This window comes from Anolis sagrei, chromosome 3, assembly GCF_037176765.1.
Source record: "Anolis sagrei isolate rAnoSag1 chromosome 3, rAnoSag1.mat, whole genome shotgun sequence".
Classification (NCBI taxonomy): Eukaryota; Metazoa; Chordata; class Lepidosauria; order Squamata; family Dactyloidae; genus Anolis; species Anolis sagrei.
In genome coordinates, this window is record NC_090023.1 from 205,811,568 (window position 1) to 205,834,616 (window position 23,049).

Sequence of the window (23,049 nt, forward strand, 5' to 3'; positions counted from 1 at the left end):
CATGACCAATTTCCTCTGGCAAGCATATCTAGATTATTTTAAATCATGAATTTTTAAATTACGAGTTGCTTTTTAAAATATTGTTTTTAATAATAATCTTTTAAATGAGGTTGTGCTCTCTTAACTGACTCTATATTTTAATTGGTGTCATGTATGTCTTGTATTTTAACTTATTATCGCCTGCCTCGTTACATAAAGAAAGGCACGTGAGAAATCCTATTATGCTCTTGTTTTTCCACACTTTTTCTATTCTAATCTCCAAATCCCTCAGTTCAATAAAATGATTATTAATTTGCATTCTGAACATTCAGTTTCTAAAAGATACACAGTAAACCTTCATTACATTGGTTTCCTTTCTCACTCACTTCTACAATATGATAGTATTTATTTGTGGAAGTTTTTCTTTTTTCTGAATCATGTACTTCTTTCACAAGCTACATTACTGGTACATTTTCTCATTGCATTTTTCCTCAAAATGATAACTATTCACTTTAGCAGTTATTGCCAGAAAGTAGGAAACAAAGACATACAGTTGAAACAAAGGATCACCGGGGGGGGGGGGGGGGGGAGCACTGGGAAATACAAAGCACTGAAAATCATGTTAAAATTACACAACTGAGTGAATGTGCTCCAAAGACTAATACATTACATGGAATACAGTAAATCAGATATATAATTTTCAAATCTAGATGTGTTCCTAAACTAGCATCAGCAAAGGATAATCACAAAATATACTTGAAAGACGAGGTCTTTTTTCTGAATATTGAGATCTCTCGTTCTACTTCTATCTTGAATATTATTCCCTCAGAACTCCTGACCAATACAGAAAAAGTATTACAGTATAATCTGCTTATCCCCTCTGCTTAACCACACATCATCAAATAGATGAGATTAAATTGATTATACAGTATTTCAATTTCAAAAGCAGTGTGGAGGTCACTTTCCTAAGAAATACTGCAACCCAGGGATTGTCTATACTGTCCCAAAATACCGCATTGGACGAGACAATGCTCCTGGATGTCCAAACCATGTCCAGGGATGTTGGGTTCATATATCATAAGTAGAATCAGTTAATCCACCTGCATCTATGGCAGGCATCCTCAGAGGTCTGTTGGAAACTAGGCAAGTGGGGTTTGTAGATATGTGGAATGTCCAGGGTGGGAGAAAGAATTCTTGTCTGTTTGAAACATGTGTGAATGTCACAATTGGGCACCTTGATTAGCATTTAATGGCCTTGCAGCTTCAAGGTCTGGCTGCTTACTATTTTGGTCCCATTGGATGGAGACAGCCAGTGAAATCACACCTCAGGCCACTCTGAGTTGATTAAGTGGCACATGAAGATGAGCCCAAGGGGCACTAACTATGGTAAAACAAGTATTATTTAGAAAATAATCGAGATTTACAAACTCACAATTCACCTATGATTGCTACCCAAAGGTCTGCCTATTAAGAAATTAAAGATATATTTCTTTCATTATACTCTTAAGCTACCAAAATGGAAATCTTATACATGCCAGCTAGAATCCTGTTTGTGACACAAATGCATGTAACTTGATGTTAAAATGTATATGTCTACTTTTGTATGTTGCAAAAATAGCTCATTTCACAAAACCTAACCCCTTCCCAGCAGCTGTTTACTTGTGTGACTTTATTTGTCCATTTGTTTTTCTTTTCCTATTGCTGCACAGTTAAATCCAGGCACTTTCCCGGCTGTCTCAACTTCTGCTTTCTGCCAATACTCATGGAAGTATCCACAGAGCTCACCTCAGAGAACTGTCGAACCATAGCACAACATGTACAGAATTTGATACTCCATATGAAAGAACGCAGCTGTCAGCTTAAAGCCATACTAAATTAAATAGACTTTATCTGAAGTAAATTGTCATGGAAAAGCAATCCTTGTCAAATGATTATTACTATAGCATTATTGGGTTGCTGTGAGTTTTCTGGGCTGTATGGCCATGTTCCAGAAGCATTCTCTCCTGATGTTTCGCTCACATCTATGGCAGGCATCCTCAGAGGTTGTGTGGTCTAGCATTATTGCATGGAATGTAAAATATTTGTGATTATATGTAAAAAAAGTATTGTGATATGACAATAATTATATAAAGATTAAAATATATTAAACCAGGTAGTTTTCAAATGAGCTGATTCTTGCTGTTTAGTTAATTCTAGATAAGCAAAACAAACTTCTTGTGCAATCTTTTACCTCTATATAACGAATGAGGACTATGTAGGCTCAGAATGTCCTTCTTTTTTAAAATAATAAAGGATAAAGAGTCCTGACTACTGCCTAATGAAAAGGATCCTAATTTCATTTAGAATAGACATGGAGCAATTTTATAGCTATCCCATTCAGTTTAAAAACATAGTCACCAGCTATAGGAATGGGTTCATTTTCATCAAAAAGCTGATAAAAACACAGCTCAGTAAGGGCATGGTTTAAATGAGCACTGAAAGGATAACCAATAAATAAGTAAATAAAATGCATCAAAATTGTTGGCAGAGACATTTATTTATCACTAGAGTTGTCTGAGGAAATGCAAGAAATCATTTTAATCATCTACAAGGAAAACTAAGGGTCTCATTCTGGAATATTTTCAAGTGAGTGCTCCAGGAAAAAGCTACCAGCGAACCCAAAGGTATGTCAAAATTCAACAGCCAGCGCCTCCTCTTGCTTCAATCATGTCATCAGACGCTCTTCTATATTTGAAATCCATTATTACATTCTGATTTCTTGACACATCCATTTCAAACTCTTCTTATCACAAAGGCCATGATGGCCTTTCTATATGCTTCCCTTACTGTTGTAGTTTCCAAAGACCTTTCATTTTACTTCACCTTTTAGTCTGGCATTCACATCTCTTTCCCTTTTATTTGTGAGATTCTCAATAACTAAAGAAATGTTTGTCCTCATTCAAGATGCATGTCTTTTCCCCTTAAAAAAGCCCTTACATTTTGCCATTCCACCCTGTACTTCCTCTGTTAAAAAAATACTCCTACTTTGCCAACTAAACATGCTTTACAGTGTTCCTCTCTTTAGAAACCTCATCACCTCTAAACATTATTTGCAGAAAAGGAATGTCTGCTTTATAGTAGTATTAGCAGCAGCAGCAGTGGTAGTAGCAGTTAGTGGTGGCAACAGAAACAACTATCTTTAAAATGGTTAATTAATCATTGTTTATTTAGTGTAAAACACAGAACCTCAGACAAAACACATTTTGTATTGATAGCTTATTAGTGAGGGATCTTCTGGTACTGCAAAGTGGGGGGGGGGGGGGCTACCAGAGCAGTTTTATATATGGATACATCTGCACTGACTACTTAGCTCAGTTAATCTCAGAATCATCTCTTTGGCAGCCAGACACCACATGAAACTGATCCAGGGTAATACGGGTCAAGACCCCCTTAATGCGGCCTTGCCTTGTGTTAACCAAAGTCAGGGGATATTCCATATTCTGGCCCAGAATTCAAACTGTTCCCTTACTGGGTACCACCTGAACAGTACCAGAATCAGCCACAACTATTCTCACTGCCATCCTTTGTCACCCAGACTGAGGTGGCTCAGGGACACAGGATAGAACTTAGAATTCCCTTCTATCCTCCGTGTTGTGCTTAGAATGCTCCATTTCCCGACACAATATGGATCCTACCTGCTGGCCATCACCTTAGTGACACCAGCTAGGACAACAGGATGATTGGGGAAAGGAGGGAGAGAGGAGGGAGCAATTCCTGCTCTCTTCTCTCCCTTGTCCCTCTTCTACCCAGCAGATGTTATCTCAGGCAACAGTCAACTGATAACACCTGTGTCATAGCTCAAGTTACACACTGTTACACAGAGAAGAGGAGGGATAGTAAGGGTGGCCTTCCGGCACCACCAAACCAGATTTGGCAACACTAGGCAGTCTGAACTGCCTCCTGTCACCGGAGTGGCTGACCCATACTGGGGTCAATCCAGCCTATAGAAAACTGGATCAGTAGGTCAGTGAATATCCATCCTATGTCACAACAGAGTTCCTGAATGAGTAGAATGGAGTTCTTCTCACACAAGGTGCCTCTCAAACCCAATTCCTCTTTCCTATTTTTTTTCTTGAAATGTCTGTCACATGCTTCATATGATTCATACATGTAGGAAATGTGGGACCATGGCTTCTGGCTTTGCTCTATATGTACATTCAGCAGATGCAAGAATGTCTATAGTAAAAGCTTTCCTATACTCAAGCACTGCTCTGTAAAATCAGTACCCTTCCCTATAAATTTAAGCACTATTACACCTTATATTAAAAACACTTAATAATAGGGGCAGGGGAACCTAGTACTCTATTACATGCATATAATTTTTGTTTAACTCATTATTATTGTTGTGAATAATACACCTACCTGTTCTCTTGGGACATTTTGCTCTCAAAATATTATTAGCATATCCAGATTCCCATGACGCACAGTGATTTTTGTTCCATAAGCACCTTAAGCCTGGGCCAGCAGTTTTACAAAGCTCCTCATCTCTGAATGCCTCACAGTTGGGAGGTTTGTACACGAGAATATCATTCAACAAGATACTTGAAAAGCCTCCAAATATGTACATAGACCTGTTGAATAAAGTACAATAATGTTACATTTCTAAAAAGGATAATACTATTGAAAGCCTTATTTATCATAATCCTTCATTATCAACTTCTTTTTGTGTATCTGTATTTTTTCAGTAAATTGTTCTAAATTTATGGAATATAGTAGACAATACAGTACTCCCTCACCTATCGCGGGGGTTCTGTTCCAGGAACCCCCACGATAAGTGAAAAACCGCGATGTAGGGACCTTATACTGTATATGAATATAGCTTCGCCCACTCCTTTCTCCCCTCCTCTCTTTCTCTTTTCTTCTTCTCTTTCTCCCTCCCTCCCCGTACCCTTGCTGGAGCCACTCTCCTCCCTCCCCCCCCCCTGCTTCCCCACTGGTATGGGCTCTCACCCGGTCGTTCCCTCACTACCTGTATTTTAAATTAATTTTTTTGAAAAGCCACAAAAACGGCAAGTCTGCAGTTAGCGAACCGCGAAGCAGCAAAGGAACACTGTATTGACTATACTAGACAATAACTAGCAGACTCAGTCAACTCCTTAAAAAAAAAAGAAACATACTGAAACACTGTTTGCTACTGTAGAAGTATAGTGCCTTCTGTAAACACAATTAACCTTGGCTTTATTACACAAGGTATGACAAAAGAATAGCATTCTTAAAATTACTTTAACACTGCACTTTTTGCTTTAGGAAATACAATATTAGCATTTTTGTTTTTAAATGGCTTCGCAGTCTATTTTCTGTATCTGCAAGTATTGTCAGGGGTTGAGAGAACATGGGCCCTACATGCAACATTCCAACATGTCCCCTCTCCAGTTTTCTGAACTAAAAATCCTCCTCTGGGCCAAAAAAGGCCTAGGGGAAGTAATTTTGTGCAGAAAATGTTGTGAAGGTCATTCGTCTCCCAAAAAAAGTTCAAAAGGGATGTGTGCTGTGTCCACAAGGACATATATGCTCCCACAGGTCACATCTTCTCCATCCCTATTTTAATTCTTCTGTACTTTTGTGATGAGTACTACCTATTTTTAAGTTAATCTAAACCTACTCAACTTTTTTTTCAATACAAACATCTCAGGACATTATACAGAAGACAAGAGTAAAATGTGAAAATCACATAATCTTCTAAATACAGACAATAATTGACAAATGTATCAACAATATGTATTTTAAGAGATCTTTTCAAAATGTGTACTTACCCATTGCTGACAATTGCAGAGTGACCAAATCTGTTCACATCCCGATGAAGATTAGGTTTAGGTAGAATTTTCCATTCATCACAAGCTAGTAAGACAAAAAAAGGAAATACAATTTCTGGTCATTAACACTGGAAAAAAATCATACATTAGCATAATTACGACAAATCCAAAGAGACCAATATTTGTTCACCTCCTGATGAAAATTAGATTTTTAGAACAATTTTCCATTCCCCAGTGATCATCAAAATAAGATATGACAATTAAATTTCCTTTTAGTAAATTTTAAAAAGAAGATATTTAAAATTTGTATGATTTTGTGTGTGTCTGTGTCAGGAGCAACTTGAGAAACTGCAAGTCACTTCTGGTGTGAGAGGAAAGCAAAGATACTACACTTGATCTTAGCCAAAAGGCCGAGAAGCGATTTCTGGTGTGAGAGAATTGGCTGCCTACAAGGAGGTTGCCCAGGGGACACCCAGATGTTTTTGATGTTTTACCATCCTTGTGGGAAGCTTCTTTCATGTCCCCACATGGGGAACCGGAGCTGACAGAGGGAGCTCATCTGTGCTCTCCCCAAATTTGAATCTGCGACCTGTCGGTCTTCAATGGGTTTAACCCATTGCGCCACCAGGAACTCCATTTGTATGCAATATTCCTGCTTCTTGGCAGGGTGTTGGACTGGATGGCCCATGAGGTCTCTTCCAACTCTTTGATTCTATGATTCTATCATTCATACAAATACAATTGTCTCTCTCGTCATATGTCTGCTGATTATCTATTTTTAATAGTTTCTGAGTTAGGGATACAATTGTCTAGAACAGAAGAGGTGATTGCCTACCATATGCAAATTCTGCTCACAGTAATAACTGATAGTAAAAGCACTTCTACTTAGATTGCCCTTACAATAGTGAATAATTTTCATAAACTAAAGCCAGGATGTTGCTGTTTTATCTCAGAAGAGTTGATAAAATCCCAATGTACTTGGGGAACTCATCTCAAATAAACAAGTTCAACACTGAAAATCAACATTCCTCTTGCTTGTAGTTTCTAACCTTGCATGATCTTGTGGATGCTGAAGGAACATGCTCTGCCTCTGATCTATGATTCCTCCATAAAGGCTTTGTTTCAGAATGTGGAGTTTAAAATGTGCTCCATGATTCTACATTACATTGGACACATGTGATTTTTGGTTTCTTTCTATGTTATCCCTTAACAAAAAATAATCACCCTTTCACCCTCACCCTTGCTCTCCTAAGAGCTTGTTATCATTCTCAGTGTTATAACTATAGCACAATACTTGCAGATACAGAAAATGGACTGATTTTTCAGCTAAAATGGGCTGATTCAGAGCTTATGCCCAGATTCAACATATAGAGCTAAAACCTGCCAAGACTACTTTGTTTCACAATATAACACTATGTCATTGCTAGTGACTAAGGCAATGATGAATAATATCAAGAATGTTTGGGGGAAAGACACTTTCCTAAAATAACAGTTGAAAAACACTACAAAGAAGTGTCACCACCAATCAGAATAGGTACTGATTGGAAGTGCCAGCACAAGAGATAGTGATATTAAAAACAAGTTGGAAGATCCCTTATTCCAATGCCCATCGGCCCTAGATGTACTTCTAGTATTTAGATGATAAGAGCTTTAGATAGGAATGATGTTATTTATTGGAAAATAAAAGTGATGGACACTTATGAATTCAATTTCTATTTCATTAACATTTTTTTCATGTGAACTATACAAGGCAGATGTGTTTTATCACACCAGCTTCCCAGCAAGATCTTTCAATTATGCTATAAATTCAAGTGTCTTCAAGATCCTATAATTCAGTGAATGTCTCAGACAGCTTACCAGAGCACACAGAAAGATCTATGCACACAATGACCAAGGGGAAAACACTTTCTGCAAATAAAATCCATACACACCATTCATTTTCATTGCGTGGGGGTTGGGGTAGTTGGGGACTTTGCCCACTTGGAGGGGGAACGAGGAAAGAGATGGGTTTTAACACTGAAGCAAACCCATAAAAATCATTATTAAAAGCCAAGTTTAAGATAAGAAATCCTTGCAGCCTCCAGATATAATAATTCCCTGCTTGCTCATGTTATTTGTCAAACTGACAGGTCTTTTCAATAGACTATAGAAAGTAAAAGAAACATGTTACAAATAGCCTTTCTTCTTATCTTTTCTAGCCTTCTCAATAACTGCTAAACATTGAACAGAGCTCTGTGCTAGAAAAATAGTTTTGCTCAATGGTAAAAAAAAATGTGACTACAGCTTTTCTGTACAGCACGTATTCATTTACTTGAAGCATAACTATTTCAAAGCAGATAAACATTTTACATAGGATACAATCTAGTTTGTCTTTGCTAAGAACTATTTCAACTTGCCCTTGCCTAAAGCAAACCATGCAAACATTTAGACAATGTGAAATGTGTTACAGAACAAGTCTTTGTTTGCTTCCTTATTATATACACATCCTGATTAAATCATTCAAAATATAATGATGTTAGTATGTATACCACCACCTCCTTGACCAAAATGACCTTAGGAATATTCAATTTTTTGAGAATTCAAGTAATTATAGATGCTATTTTTAAAGTAGAGTGTTGCAATGGAACTGTATGAGATGTAAACACAACATTCCGATAATTGAGTTTCACTGAAAATAAAAATTACTTCCATCTCCTCTGTGATTGAATACAGCCAGGTAGCATTACTCAGCACAAACGTATCTGTTTGCTTTCTGCTTCCAGACTCAGGATACAAAGACCAATAAAACATTGAAGTTTGGCATAAGAATAGGACATTTCTTTTTTGGTTTATTCAGTGGCAAATCAATATTTTTATTCCAGTTATAAAAGTACACTTTCTCATATAGATAGATAGATAGACCGACAGTCAGACGGGGGGACACTTCCAGACAGCACCAAAATCCGGGTTTAAAATGGGTGGGGGGGGGGTTTAAAAATCCCAGGACCTGACTGCAGGCCCCCAAACCTGTTAGTCCCGGGATTGGGGTCCCCCACCATCCTCACAGGCTTCCTCTGTATCGGAACAAGATGGAGGGTGGATGGGAAACATCTGGCAGAAGGTTATTTTAAAAAACTCCATTGTGCACTGGACCTAATATGCGCATACGCATATATACACACATGCACATTTCTTATCTCTCTCTTCCCCCAATTCTTAATGCAAGCTCTGTTTAATATTATAAACTGTGAAATAAAGAGTTTCAGAGAGTTCCAATTGCTCTCCGTTTGTGCTTCCTTTAAACTACCTGTGTGTCAGTTTGACAGCTCGATCAGCTAATCTGCTGTTTTGGGCTTGTTAAAAGCAGATATGCACTGGAGCAGTCTCCACAGAGAGGAGGGGAGGAAATCACATGGTTTGCATGACTGCAGGGTTATACAGTCATGCAAATATACGCATTTTCTGGTCAATAACAGAATATAAGGGGACTGTTTATCATGTGTTTTTCCTCTGTTAATGCAAATCAATGTGGATTTAGCACTAGCATCATTTAACACTCCCCCCCCCCCCTTTTAACCTTGTAACTTCCACATTTTAGGTGCTGCGTAGAAGGGCCCAAACAGAGTTGGTTGAAATATCATACAATACATTAGAACTATCTGTATACCACCTACTCTACAACCTATATTTAACAATAGAGTACATTATCTCCCAAACACCATTAAAATGTTGTGTCATCTATATGAAGCAATTTAAGTCCTATATCATTATGATTTTGGTTTTATAAATTGGGAGCTATAAACAGATAATTGTTGTTGCAGTTTGCAAAAAATATATAACTTTGCAATAATTACAACCACATGATCTGTAATCCACTGCAGCTGTTACTTTACATTTTGGGTAACAGCATGTTAATAATCTACTCAGAATTACAGAAATTTTGGTATAAATGTTGAACCATTCCCTCCATTTTCCCTATTTAGATATACCATCTGCTTGTCTATTATGGCAACTTTATTTTGACTATTACTTAAAACATAATAATGGAACATTTTACCTTAAAACGATTCCAATCTGATTATTCAGTTTTCATATTAGCAAAGGAATCCAAACATTTAATTCACTGGCGAATGGGGAAAACTCAACAGCAAAATACCAATTTAACTAAAGACCCTTCTGTATGGAGCAAAAATGTGGGGTAGATTCGACATTCCAGATGCAGGATCATGCCCATTTGGCAGCCCAACAAGAAGTCTATAAGAAGCTTCTGAAACATTGTCTATTAAAGAGACTATTTCATAATCTCAGAACAACTGTGGAGAAGACCATACAATGGACTTGTCACAACATATATGAAACATGATGCAACAAGAAAAACACAGGGTCTTTCTTGTTTTTGCTGCCAACCTAGATTTCTAAATTACACAGTATTTCATTCATATTAATCCAGAGCCTTGGCTATCAATAACAGGTGTGTCCACATAAATCCATAGGCTGAGTTCACCTGAAGAGAAACAGTTCCCCTAAATATTTAAACCTAAAGCTATGAATGGCCTAGCTTGTTTTGGTCAATACAAAGAATCTAAGCATAAACTATGTCCCAGTCTGCACTTACCATTTAATGTAGTTTGAAGCTAGCTAGCTTCAAACTGTAGCAGCTAGACAACAAACTCCCACAAAACTGTGTAAAAGAAAGCACTTAATGTGAATCAGTACTCTGTTGTTTGTGAAATTGCTATTCAGGCCTCAAAATGCTTCCAGGAGTTCCTATATAATTATCTGAACAGCAAAACCACTTTCTTCAGTATTGGTTTGAAATTGCATTTATTGGTCAGTGTAGATGTGTTCATAATTTTTGCAAAGAAGTCTGAAACATTTGAATTGTTTTTCTGGTGCAGTCTACCCGTCATAGAACTTATCTAATAGCTAATCCTACCGGTTATAGAAGCACATATAAACACAGCAAGTCCCTTCTTTTCCCAGCCCTATCTACCCTACCCTACCCAAAACCTACTTAAACCCATTTCCTATTATACTGCTTCGCTTTTTTATTTTTTCTCTATGTATACCAAGAAAACTTCCAATAAAATTTATATATATAGAAAGAAGTACAGCACACATAAGAAATAAAATTGATATAAGGCACCTCTGGGGCCTGTCAAGCCTTGTTTACCATGCAGTCAAGCAAGGTATCCCTAGGCTAATCAGATGTGGAAACTAACACTTAATCTATCCTAAAATGGCCTTCCACATTCAAAAATTATGATGTTTAGAAGGGAAAATATTTGGAAGTTAGAAGTGTCTTGCAGTATTCTTGCAAATAATTGCAATAGTAGGAAATCAGTGAAGATGAAAAAAGAAGCTACTGACAGTAAGTGTATTCAAACTGTAATTGTTCCACATGTGCGTTTTTCATCAGAGTCAAATCTATATAATTCAACAATATTTTCACTTGAGAAATCCCCTCTATCAGACCTTGGAGAACAGTAGGATTATACAGATTTGCTGTGATCAAAAGCTGCTCTTGAAATGAATGGGGCATCAATTCGGCCAATAAAATATTTAAGATTAGCATTGGATAGTTTTTGAGTGGGTCCTAATTTATTTAGAGCATTTATATTCTTGCAACAAGCCAAGGCAGATGTCACAGGTTATAAAACAATACCTTTTGCAATAAAAAACTGACTGATATCCATTTATTAACACAATGCATACATTGTAAAATTAATGAAATACATATTATTTGAATATATCATATTATACAAGAATAGCTGAGCCAGATGGATTGTCTAGATTGATATATTCATTTGCTGGCAGTACTGTCAATGCAAAAAGATCTATAGGACTAGACAAATCATACCCAGTTGTCTTAATTAATCCTGTTGTCTTGAGAGACATGATATACTGGACTTGGATTAAATGTGCCAAATCTCTAATGGATACACATTTTTTATTTTTAAAATATATGTCATTTTCTATTCTTAGGCTCAATTATTCCTAATTAGAGTAGAGACAGCCATCCACATTCACTCAAGTTAGGGGCATAGAACACCTGTAAAACTGCAAAAAACAAACAAAAAAACCATGCAAAATGAATGAATGAATGAATGAATTTTTTGACCTAAGAGAACACTTTTGTTGGAATGTATAGGTCTTTCAGCATAACTTTATGGTCCACTTCTACTTGATGTTGACCACATAATCACAATGGAGAACATAGTTATATCCCCTCTAGGAAATCTCTAGGTCCTCTATCATATCTGTATGGTTAATTCCCGAAGAACCACACAACTATGCTGGAGGACCTAGAGATTCCTAGGAAGAACATTATAATCAAATCCACAAATAATCAAATCTACAAATGTCAAATCCACAAATGTTGAGAGATGACTGTATATGAACTTAATCAAGAAAACATTTTTTTTATTAAATAGGTTCTCATTGCCACTGTGTTTGGAAAGTATAGCTGAATTTAGGCCTTAGCATGCATAGTAAGAGACAGAATGGTGTAGTAGTTTGAGTGCTGGACTAGGACACCAGGAGACCAGAAGAGTTCAAGGACACACCCCTCAGAACAAATTTGGCCAAGAAAATCTTTGGGTTGTCAGAAGTCAGAAATTATTTAAGGCAAATAAGAACAACAAAGATATTTATGTCTAAGTCATACTGTAGGAATGCAATTATATTTTGGGTTGTTGTAAGTTTTTCGGGATGTATGGCCATGTTCCAGAAGCATTCTCTCCTGACGTTTCACCTGCACCTATGGCAGGCATCCTCAGAGGTTGTGAGGTCTCACAACCTTTAAGGATGCCTGCCACAGATGCAGGTGAAACATCAGGAGAGAATGCTTCTGGAGCATGCCATACAGCCCGAAAAACAACACAGTGATTCCAGCCATGAACACCTTCGATAATACAACTATATTTTGTCTGAAGAAATAGTTCAGGAGGAAAAATTGACATTGGATTAATCTTTATACAAATTATAAAATAAGAACAAAATTACATCTGTTCTATTTATATTATATCAGATTAATAATGCATGGAAAAGGAAATTATAAAAATGGTTTATAATATATTAAGTGCTTTAATTATCTTGGGGCATAATAACATCACAACACAGCTTTAAAAAGAAAGCACACTGTAATTTTTTTATGCTTCAGAAATAAAATATAAGCTGTGCAAAATATTTAGCACTGAATTTTTTGATTGTCCCACTGCATTCACAGTTGATTATCATTTTTATATTATGTGACAAGAAAATATAACCATCAACAGTAATCCACTAAAGGGACGCATGGGACCCATGTACTTTAATTCTGTGTTACAAATAAAAATTACAGTGTCTGAGCAACTTGACAATTCCTTTCCAAATGAAATTAATTGGAAACTCATTATGTTAAAAAGGTAATCAAATTCAAAATGCCTTGAAATAGCAATAATTTATACTGTCAACAACTCAGTGGAACACAGTGCCATAGATGACAAGGTTTGAGATCCATTTCAATGGTAGTAGAGAAGATAGTCTTGACAAAATAAGAGATCATTATTGCTTATTATTAGTCAAATCACTAAATCTCTATTTAGTCAAGTGGCTTCACAGAGTAGGATCTTGGCTCTGGGAAACTTGCACCTTTCAAAAAAATATTTTTTACATAGTGAAGATTGTATTTAAAATAGGATGCTGTATGAACACAATAAGATTGCTTAGCTTACATATTAAAGATGGAGCTACATGGGTTCATACATGCAGTGCTCTGCTTACCAATGTCATAGGCCAGGAAATCAGCAGAAAAACACTTTGCCCCATTACTCAGTGAAGTATCATTATGCGTGTTTCCACCAAAAATTAGCATGGCTCCACTGATCAAGACGGCTGAATGGAGATATCTAGCAAAACCACTCTCTTTCAAAATTGTCCTGTAAAGGAAAATAAATTGAACACTAATATGAGTGCATGAGACAGAAATTATAACAATAAGATCCAACTAGTACTCCGAGCCAGTAAATTCATTTTTAGAAATACTCCTACAAATAAGTAACATTATCATCCCTCTATATTCACAGGTTCGATATCCGTGAATTCAATCATCCATGGCTTGTAATTTTTTTTAAAAAAAATCTGAAAAGTAAGCCTTGATTTTTCCATTTTATATAAAGGTCACTATTTTATGCACCATAGAAATTGAGCATCCACAGATTTTAGTATCCAGGGGCTGAAGCAAGGTCTTGGAGCCAAACTCTATCAAATACAAGGGTCCCACTGTAGAAAGTTTGGCCCTTCTCAAAACAGCCCAATAACTGTTCATCCACTCCTTTCGAAATTTACCATTGCTTGATACTGTTGTATGTTTTAAATATGGAAACCCAGTTGGGCTGCCTACTTACATTTTTATTGCTTTCTTGACTTTCCTCCTACTTCTAAGGAATAAAAATGTTATCCTGCTTTCCAATAGAAGTTTCTGAATCTTTTATAATCTATCAGGAGGGAGGGGGGCTGTTGATCCTGAAATAATGATACTACAGAGGCCACATTACATGTACTTAGAACCTGGCAACCTTTAGAACAAAATACTTCCAGCACTAGGAGCTGCACCTTTTCTATCAACGAGATTTATGACTAGTCAGAGAATTCACATCTAAATGGGTTCTACTTTAGCCGGTAGCAGCACCCAGAACGGTCACATGAAATTGCACAAGTCCCAAGTCATTTTAAACTTGTAGGGCTGCAATGGTACCTGGGAAAGAGGAGGTTATGTTCCTAGGTCATGGCATTAAAAGAACAATTAAGTATCAACCGAGGCCCCTTCTACACTGCAATATAATCCAGATTATCAATACAGATAATCCACATTATTTGCTTTGAACTGGATTATATTAGTCTACGCTGTTTCATAATCCAAATCAGATAATCTGGATTTTATATGGCAATGTAGAAGGGCCCTAACTGAAAGTTAAGGCAAGATCAGAAATATATAAAAACATCTGTCAATTATCTTCAGCTGTTTAATAACATCAAATATTCTTACCATGTCCTCGTATTAACTTCATATCTGTAAAGGTCATCAACCAATCCATATTTATTACCCGGCAATGCTTTGTATCCTCCATGGACATAAATGGACTTTGTTGTACCATCATAGACACTGGTATGGCCATATCCACCTTGCACAATTGCGCCTTTTGTTTCTGGTACAAGCCAAGAATTTGACCCTTGTTTGTAAATGGGAAAACAAAGTGAAAGAGGTAAAATGCAATTTTATTCTTGTTTTTAAAAGTGACAATTTTTAAAATAAATCTTTAAAAAAATTACTTAGAAAAATTTGTTAAACATTCATATGATAGCTTATACAAGGATAACGCTATATTTAGCCTACCAGATGTTATTACACCACAATTTTCAACATTCCTAATTAACACATTACTGGATTATTGTAATACATTGTTTGCAGGCAAAGATTCTACAGAATCGTTGCTTTCAAAGAACTGGAGTCAGATTGTTAAAGGGAACAATCAACTTTCTTGTAACAACTATTCCATTGGCTGCTTTTCTGTTTCTGGGCAGCATTCAAAGATATGTAGGTTCTGTACTGTTTTAAGTCCAGGTTATTTGAATCATAGAATCGTAGAGTTGGAAGAGACCTCATGGACTATCCAGTTCAATCCCCTGCCAAGAAGCAGGAAAATCGCATTCAGAGCCCCCCTGACAGATGGCCATCCAGCCTCTGTTTAAAAGCCTCCAAAGAAGGAGCCTCCATTACATTCCAGGCCAGAGAGTTCCACTGCTGAACTTATGATCAAGAAGTTCTTTCTCATGTTCAGGTGGAATCTCCTTTCCTGTAATTTGAAGCCATTGTTCTGTGTCCTAGTCTCCAGGGCAGCAGAAAACAAGCTTGTTCCCTACTCCTTCCCCTCATCTATTTATACATGAGTACCCTGTTACAATAAATGCCTTCTATTTAGTAATTTTAAATATGTACTTGCTTAGAAATTAATTATCCAATATTCATAGGTGACTACCATGATTATATTTTAAGGTTACAGTTTATACGACGAAAGATCACCTTGAAACAATTTGCAGCATAAATGTTAACATATTCTGCTACCACAAACAATCAAATAATTTGTCATTCATCTCCCACTACTTTAAAACCAGTTTATGTATATTAATACTGTACTGTCGCTGATCCAAAAAGCACTGTTTTTCATCACCCAGAAATTTAATTGGCTCTTCTAGGTCTATGTATCAAAAAAGTGCCGAAGAATTTAGTCATTTCTCTTTCATTTTAATATTTATATTCCAATTTATCTTCAAAAGGGGAATTTAAGCTGGTTTACAAATAAAAAATTATACATGTCTGCAAATAACAATACAAATTTCTTCTCATTGACAACCCAAGCAAACTATAATTTTATGTAGACTATAAAAGGGTCCACAGTGGCACAATCTATCAATCTCTTGTGCTGCTGAACTGCTGACCTGAAGATTGGAAATTTGAATCTGCAGGACGGGGTGAGCTCCTGTTGTTAGCCCTAGCTCCTGCCAACCTACCAGTTCAAAAACCATGTGAGTAAATAGGTACCACTTTGGCGGGAAAGGCATAAGACACTCAAAGCAGTCATGCCAGTCACACAACCAGGAGGTGACAATTCAAGCTACTCAACTTGGAAATGGAGAATGGCACCTCCCCCAGAGCCAGAGATGAGCACCGCCTCCAAAGCCAGAAATGAAAGGAGAAGCCTTTGCCTTTGTTTGTGTTTGTGTGTCTCACTGTATTGTAACAAGGCATTGAATGTTTGCCAGTATCTGTTTACTCTGTAATCCGCTCTGAGTCCCCATGGGGAGAAGCACAGAATATAAATAAAATATTATTGTTGTTGTTGTTGTTATTGGTATTATTTTAAATGATTGGGACAGCTACAACTAGTCCACAAGCTATAGCTTTCCTGGACAAGAATAACCACAATAGCCACAGTAGTCCATTCCATGGTAAATTTCCCATTACATTACAACACACTGTATACAGGGTTGCCCTTGAAGATGTGCTAGTGTCAAGTGCAGCAAAGGGGTTGCTGGCAGAAGCAATAGAAACCACATAAAATCAGTCTTACACACACACATTTTAATTGTATTAAGCTAGTTGTAACAGTTAATGCATTTTAACTCAGTTAAAATTATTTTCCATGTTTTAAACTATGTATCATTTGAAATAATTACAATTTATTTTACTTGTACACTACCCCAACAATCCATGGCAAAGTGTGAAATATACATGTTATAATAAAAAAAATAGAGCATCTAAATTAGAAGGGTGTACATTTTTAAAAATTATATATTGGTGAAACAAGTGAAATAGCAATAACTTTAGAAAGATGTTACCATACATTTAATCTGAAACCACTGAGTGAAATCATTACTTGAAGGAATTTATCTTTAAAATTTTCAAATAAAAACTTGGTTGTCAAACCCATTACAGAAGGCTTTGTCATAACCCAATGGTACAGAAAGTGTTTAAAAACACTTAAATTTCAAAGGTATGAAGCTGTTTTCTGTGTCAGAAAGACCTAATTAGGGTAGTGTTAATTACTGTATGTTGTTGTTAACTGCCATCAAGTTACAATACTAACAAAGTTTTTACTACTAAAACAAAGACACTGCCTTTGGATGAGAAATGCCATAAGGCTCAGGAGTTGTATCCTCAGATATGATATGACACATAACTGTTAAAAGATTCAGGATTCACATTCAAAAGTGCCCTATAAATGTCTGTACTAGGAATATATTCTAAGAAGGTGAGCAAGTTTCTGTATCTGAGGCAGTATGTTTAATTGGTGTTTATGTTTTTATCTTTTACTATATATTAATCGATTGACCCCTGCTTGAATCCATAAAGAGCTGAATGAAAAATAACAGCAATAATCATTATTATTATTGTTGCTGTTGTTGTTTTCATCATTCTTTATATGCACTCTTGCCTTTTTTTTACTGAGTTTCTGTATTTACTGATTTATGTTTATGAAGACAGATGTTATTCTTAGAATACTTCTGAACCTAGACACATCGTCAAATGGCACCATGAATACAAATGTACTCAGCAAGACTGTAGGCTGTAATAAGTATTTTCATTCAAAAGTGAAAACCACTGCTGCAATGGTACAGTATTAAATATATATGGATTATTATTATTATTATTATATTGAAAAATTCAAGAGGTTGGGGATTCTAAAGTCATTCCCATTGAATGACTGGACAATTTTAGAGACATTGTTAGCTTCAATAAAATACTTTCACACTGCTGTCATCACCTGCTGAAAAGTTGCATACTATTGCTCTTAACTAGTATCAATAAACTTTCATTAAACCCTCTAGAAATAAGTCTACCCTATTCTTGAATATGCTTCTTTTACTGTTTAAAAATAATAAGAAAGCACCAGTTAAATTACAACAAAAGCTGGGATAAGTCTATATGCTATGTATACCCATGTATAAAGTGAGGACAGGGTTTAGGGCCAAAATTATGAATTTTGTTATGACTTATTGATAAGGTGAGCGTCAACCTACAGAGAGGAGAAAGAACCAATATTGCTATGGGGGAGGGGCTCAAAAAGCGAGAAGTGGGACCATGTTACAGAGAATAGAGCAGATTGGTGCTTCTTTAAGGCTCTTTTAGGAAGGAATAAGTTCTCACCTTTTGTCACAGAGAAGATGATGTTCCTTTTTTGGTAAGAGGCTGCGTACAGTACTTACATTGTTCAATGGATAAACCAACCATGCATTTAATGGGGTTGATCCTAATTAACATTTCTAGACTTATGCAAGGGTATATAAGGTAAGTAGCAAATGTGTTCACTTACACTAAAATGTAGCACATAATACCTAAAGCATAAATATCCTGTTTTCTTGGAAATTCCCTAGGAATCACACAGAAAGCCTGCAATAGTTTCCTTTCCAAATCATTTTAATTCTCACACAACCTTTACTCATTAACATTTCAGCAAATGAAATCCCAACACTGTGCTCCTGGTTTGAAAGTGTTATTTCCCATTTAATTGTGTGGCACTTACTTTGTAAGTAGTTGCTACACTCCTGAAACTTAGTTCTTTGGCTACCACAAAATATGTTAAATTGGTGAGATATTCTATGAGATAGTCATTGAAAAACTATAGACAAATGTGCTGCAGGGTATCTCACAAAAACAAGGGTTTTGCAGTTTAATAAACTTTTTTCAATGTTTTTATGATAGAACCAATTAGAAAATGACATTTATAACTCAGGAACAAAAATCGTGTTACATAGCGTACTCTGGCTGAAAATGTCCTATTCCTGTTGACTTTAATTCATTCCAAGAATTGCAATGTTTATATGTTCCATGTCTCATTTTACTATATCTGGCTTGCCCCGATTTCTGCTTTTCTCATTCCTCACTCTTATACTTGTGCAGCTTTGGACTTTCCTTTCACATCTGAGCACATCAACAGGTGAACTTCCTTTCAGCTTGAGTCTAATTGCATCAGTTACAACATAACTTGTAATAATTATTTTCCTGTGCTGTACCACAAGTAACCCATTGTGCAATCTGTCCTGGGAGTATCATCACATTGCACTATTGTTTTATTTCTTTTGGATTATCTTATTATTGTAGGGTTGTTGTGAAAAGGGGTAAGCAAAGCACCTTCTCCGCACCTTCTCTAACTGTCACGCATCACTACTAGTGCTGCCCAGGAGTTGTTTGGCACATGTAGTCTGGCTCCTCAGCAAAAGTCTACCTGACAAGAGAATTCCTCTCTATCAGCAGCATTGCTGCTACTAGCAAAGCGTCTTGTCTCACAGGGGCACGCAATCCCACCACCACAGATTGGAAAAATACTATACATTATTTTATAATTAATATTGTGTTTATTTCTTAAAATGTTTTTTTAAAGAAGATGCACTGCTTGACAAATATTTTGACAGTTTTCCAGGCATTTTAGAAAGCCTCAGCACTTTGCAAGTCCTCAACTAAAGCATCATTAAGATAATTAGGCCTGTCAAATATTAACTGCAAAAGAAAAGGTCATAGACTACCCCATTCCTAATCACCCTTGTCAAATAGTGTCAGACGATGCATATATACTATTTCCACTGTCATTTCCAGAAGACTAATCTAGTCTAAAGAGGGCTGAAATGTTTGCATTCATTAAACAAGCTCGGCACCATAGTCGGCTCATTTTCAGATTAATATAAAAAGGAAGCCAAGTACAGTCAATGTGCTTTAAAACTTGCATATGGTAAGCATGGGATGTCTGACCATTATCACAGAACATACTTTCATATGCTTTGTGAAAAGAAAATTCTTTCAATTACCTTAATGGGTTTTTTAAACTGCAGACTGTGCTATAATCATTACAGTCAGCATTCCACTTACTCAAGTTTCATCCTCGTGGTTTTGATTATTGGCAACTTTGAAATGTTACCTTCTAAAGTCAGTGAACAATCCCATGACATCCTCATCCTCAGGGGGTGAGTGAGGGAGCTATTCAGGATGCATGTGTGCCAGAAATCTCTGTTCTGCCCATGCTAAGGAAGAGGAGGAGTACTGGTAGGAAAAGGAACGTGTAGCACACAGGGAGAGAAGAATGAACCAGTTCCTCCAGGGCTGATCCCTCCTCCTTTTCTAGTTTGCAACCTGTTTCTAGTCTCCTCTCAGTATATTCCTTCCTTGAAAGAAAGACCTGTGCCAAGAAGGAAGCAGAATAGCCAATAGGAAAAGTGAAGTGCTGTGGATGGTAGCTCCTCATCCTGCCACAGGGCTACAGCATTTGTGCCCTGTTACTCTGTAAATCAATTACATGTGCATATTTCAACAATCAGCAAATTATTAAGGAATTAAATATGAAACAATGCTGGAAAACTATTAATCAATTATACTGGGATAAGGATTATGATCTGTTAGGATCATACCTATTGGGTAGCAGAGTTTTGGAGATGTTCCTTTAATTTACTGAATAATGAATGATCACTGGGCTCATAAATAACTTGTTTCTAGTCAATGCTCCCAGCAGACAAATATTTAAGTAGACTTATTTTAAAATAAGTTTGTTTTACCCATAACTTCGTAATTCATAATTTCTTGTCATGTTAAACTTTAAAACGTTTCAGTTTGTATCTTTAACTTATTGTTTTTAACAGTCTTTTCAAAAATCATATTGCTCTGTACAGTTCTCTTTCATAAGAGTCTACTTTCAAAGAATTCAAGCATCAAGTTTTCTACCTTCCTACATGACTGAAAAACAGACTTCTGTACTCAAGCTGACTCAAGGCTTAACTGTCATCAAGCTGACTTAAGTGTCAACTGTCATTCTTCAAATGTCATCATGTTTAAAATTCATTCTAAACAGTCACGTGAACTGCAGCCCCTCCCACTGCCTCAAGTACATAGAACTAAGGAAACTGCAAACCAAAGAAGACATACATTTCAGGTAATAAAATGACACATTATAAACAGACATAACATTAAATAGAGGAGGCTTAAGAAGGTTGTTATCTCCAAAAAATTACAAGAGTTTCTACAATTTCAAAGATGATCACTAAAGAATGGGGGAAAGCATCATTTCACAAAATGAAATTTAATTTTTTTCTTCTGTTAACATTCTCAGTGCTTATGATGAAATAACAAAGACATGAAATTTCTTCCATTTGGTATGTATTAAACCAGCTTGGAACATGGAATACATCTTAAGGGACTAATGTTTTAGGGACCTTCTGAATTAACTTCATTAAAGGAATAAATTTAGATTGGGGCAATTCCAGGAGATTTGCAGAATATGATCTGTAGGAAATTTAACAAATTACTACATTTTAAATTAATGTTCTTGCAGTGCCTTTTAAAAGAATAAATATGAAAATTCTTTGTCCAGATTCCATGCAAAGAAAACCGCATTTGAACACTCATATTATAAGCACTTCATACTGAAGGATTGCAGGTTGTATTTAATTTACTTATTGTAATAAATCATGATTGGTGACATCATTTCCTTTTCCTTTACCACTGCTAAGATCTTTCCCCTACAAATATCCAAGGTATTAAAAGGTTTTAAAAGCTATTTTTACCTTTTGCAAGTCACCTTGAGTCATATATCACAGAAAAGGGTTGATATAGTTGTTGTTTCAAATCAACAATAGTAACAACATCAATAAAGAATAAGAGGAAATTCATCATTTTTTTCTGTTAGATTTCTGCAATGTGGAAGCTTAGAATTATGTTTATGCTCTTTTTAAAATGATCTTTATTAAATATTTGCAGATTACAAAGTTAGTTTTTAAAGAAATATAAATTTTAAAAAAGAATGAAGAATATATGTATGTATGTATACACACACAGAATACAGATAAGAAAGGGAAAAGGGGCTAGGTTTATGTTCTTGAGGCACGATCACCTCAGGGTGTCATAGTAGAACAAGAGAGCTTCCTTTTGCCCTTTCTTAATCTTCTGAAAATTATGGCTTTGGTGAGGAATCTATAAATCTCAGGAGAATAATTCTGTGGATGCTTTTACTAACTTTGACCATAAAGCTTTTTTTGGACTAGTCCACAGGGAAATTTATTTTGCTATAGGTTAGCAATACCTCATAAACTCTCAAAGAATCTCAATGTGAGTCTCAAGGAGAACATAATATTATTGCTTTGCTTTAGCTAGAACAATGCAGTGCCTTTGTTTTTAGAACATCTCTGAATAGTGTCTCTCTACTGGAATGACTTGTGTAGATTAGCTCCAGACTAGCGTCTACTCTCAGAGACAAGTGAAGCTCCTTTAGGGGGTTTTTTAAATTTTAAAAAAGAGCATTTTTGGCTCTAAGCAGAACTGCCTTGTTTTCTTTATTTTCTTTTCTTTTTTTCATTTCAGAAAGAATAATGTATGCTTCCTCTGCTCTCCCAATGAGATTTTGTCAAAATGCCCTAGGAGAAAATATGTTGAGGAAATGTAATGAAAATTAGATTTAGAAAGTTCCTTTCTGCAACCCTCTTTTTCTCGATTACTTCTCCTCAAAGGGTAGTGAGTACAAATCAAGGGGATAATTCTGTCATAAAAATACACTTTTTAGGGGAAAAACTATTGAAATTGGTCTACAAGTAAGTGCAAAATAGGTATTACCAATACATGACTGTGAGACAGGAAACTGCTCCACTTATACAACATGATTGGGAGTGCTCCTTGATCTGTTTCTCCAAATGTAAGTTCAGATAAAAAAGGCAGTCAGAAGTGCTGACTACCAGCTCCTGCTGGTACACCAGTTGCACCCCTTTCTGGAATTGTAGGACC

The 23,049-nt window shown here is 36.1% G+C and overlaps 1 protein-coding gene and 1 pseudogene across 1 annotated transcript in view; both read right to left on the minus strand.

Moving 5' to 3' along the window:
* ATRNL1 (attractin like 1) overlaps window positions 1-23,049 on the minus strand; it is a 678,126-nt gene that overhangs the window by 520,296 nt on the left and 134,781 nt on the right. The window contains exons 9-12 of the mRNA XM_060768490.2: window positions 14,779-14,962; window positions 13,515-13,669; window positions 5,772-5,856; window positions 4,381-4,589 (exon numbers count right to left, since the gene is read on the minus strand). Of these exons, the coding sequence (XP_060624473.2) occupies window positions 4,381-4,589; window positions 5,772-5,856; window positions 13,515-13,669; window positions 14,779-14,962 (633 nt within the window). The remainder of the gene's footprint in view (window positions 1-4,380; window positions 4,590-5,771; window positions 5,857-13,514; window positions 13,670-14,778; window positions 14,963-23,049) is intronic.
* LOC132772400 (U2 spliceosomal RNA) lies at window positions 5,993-6,193 on the minus strand (annotated as a pseudogene).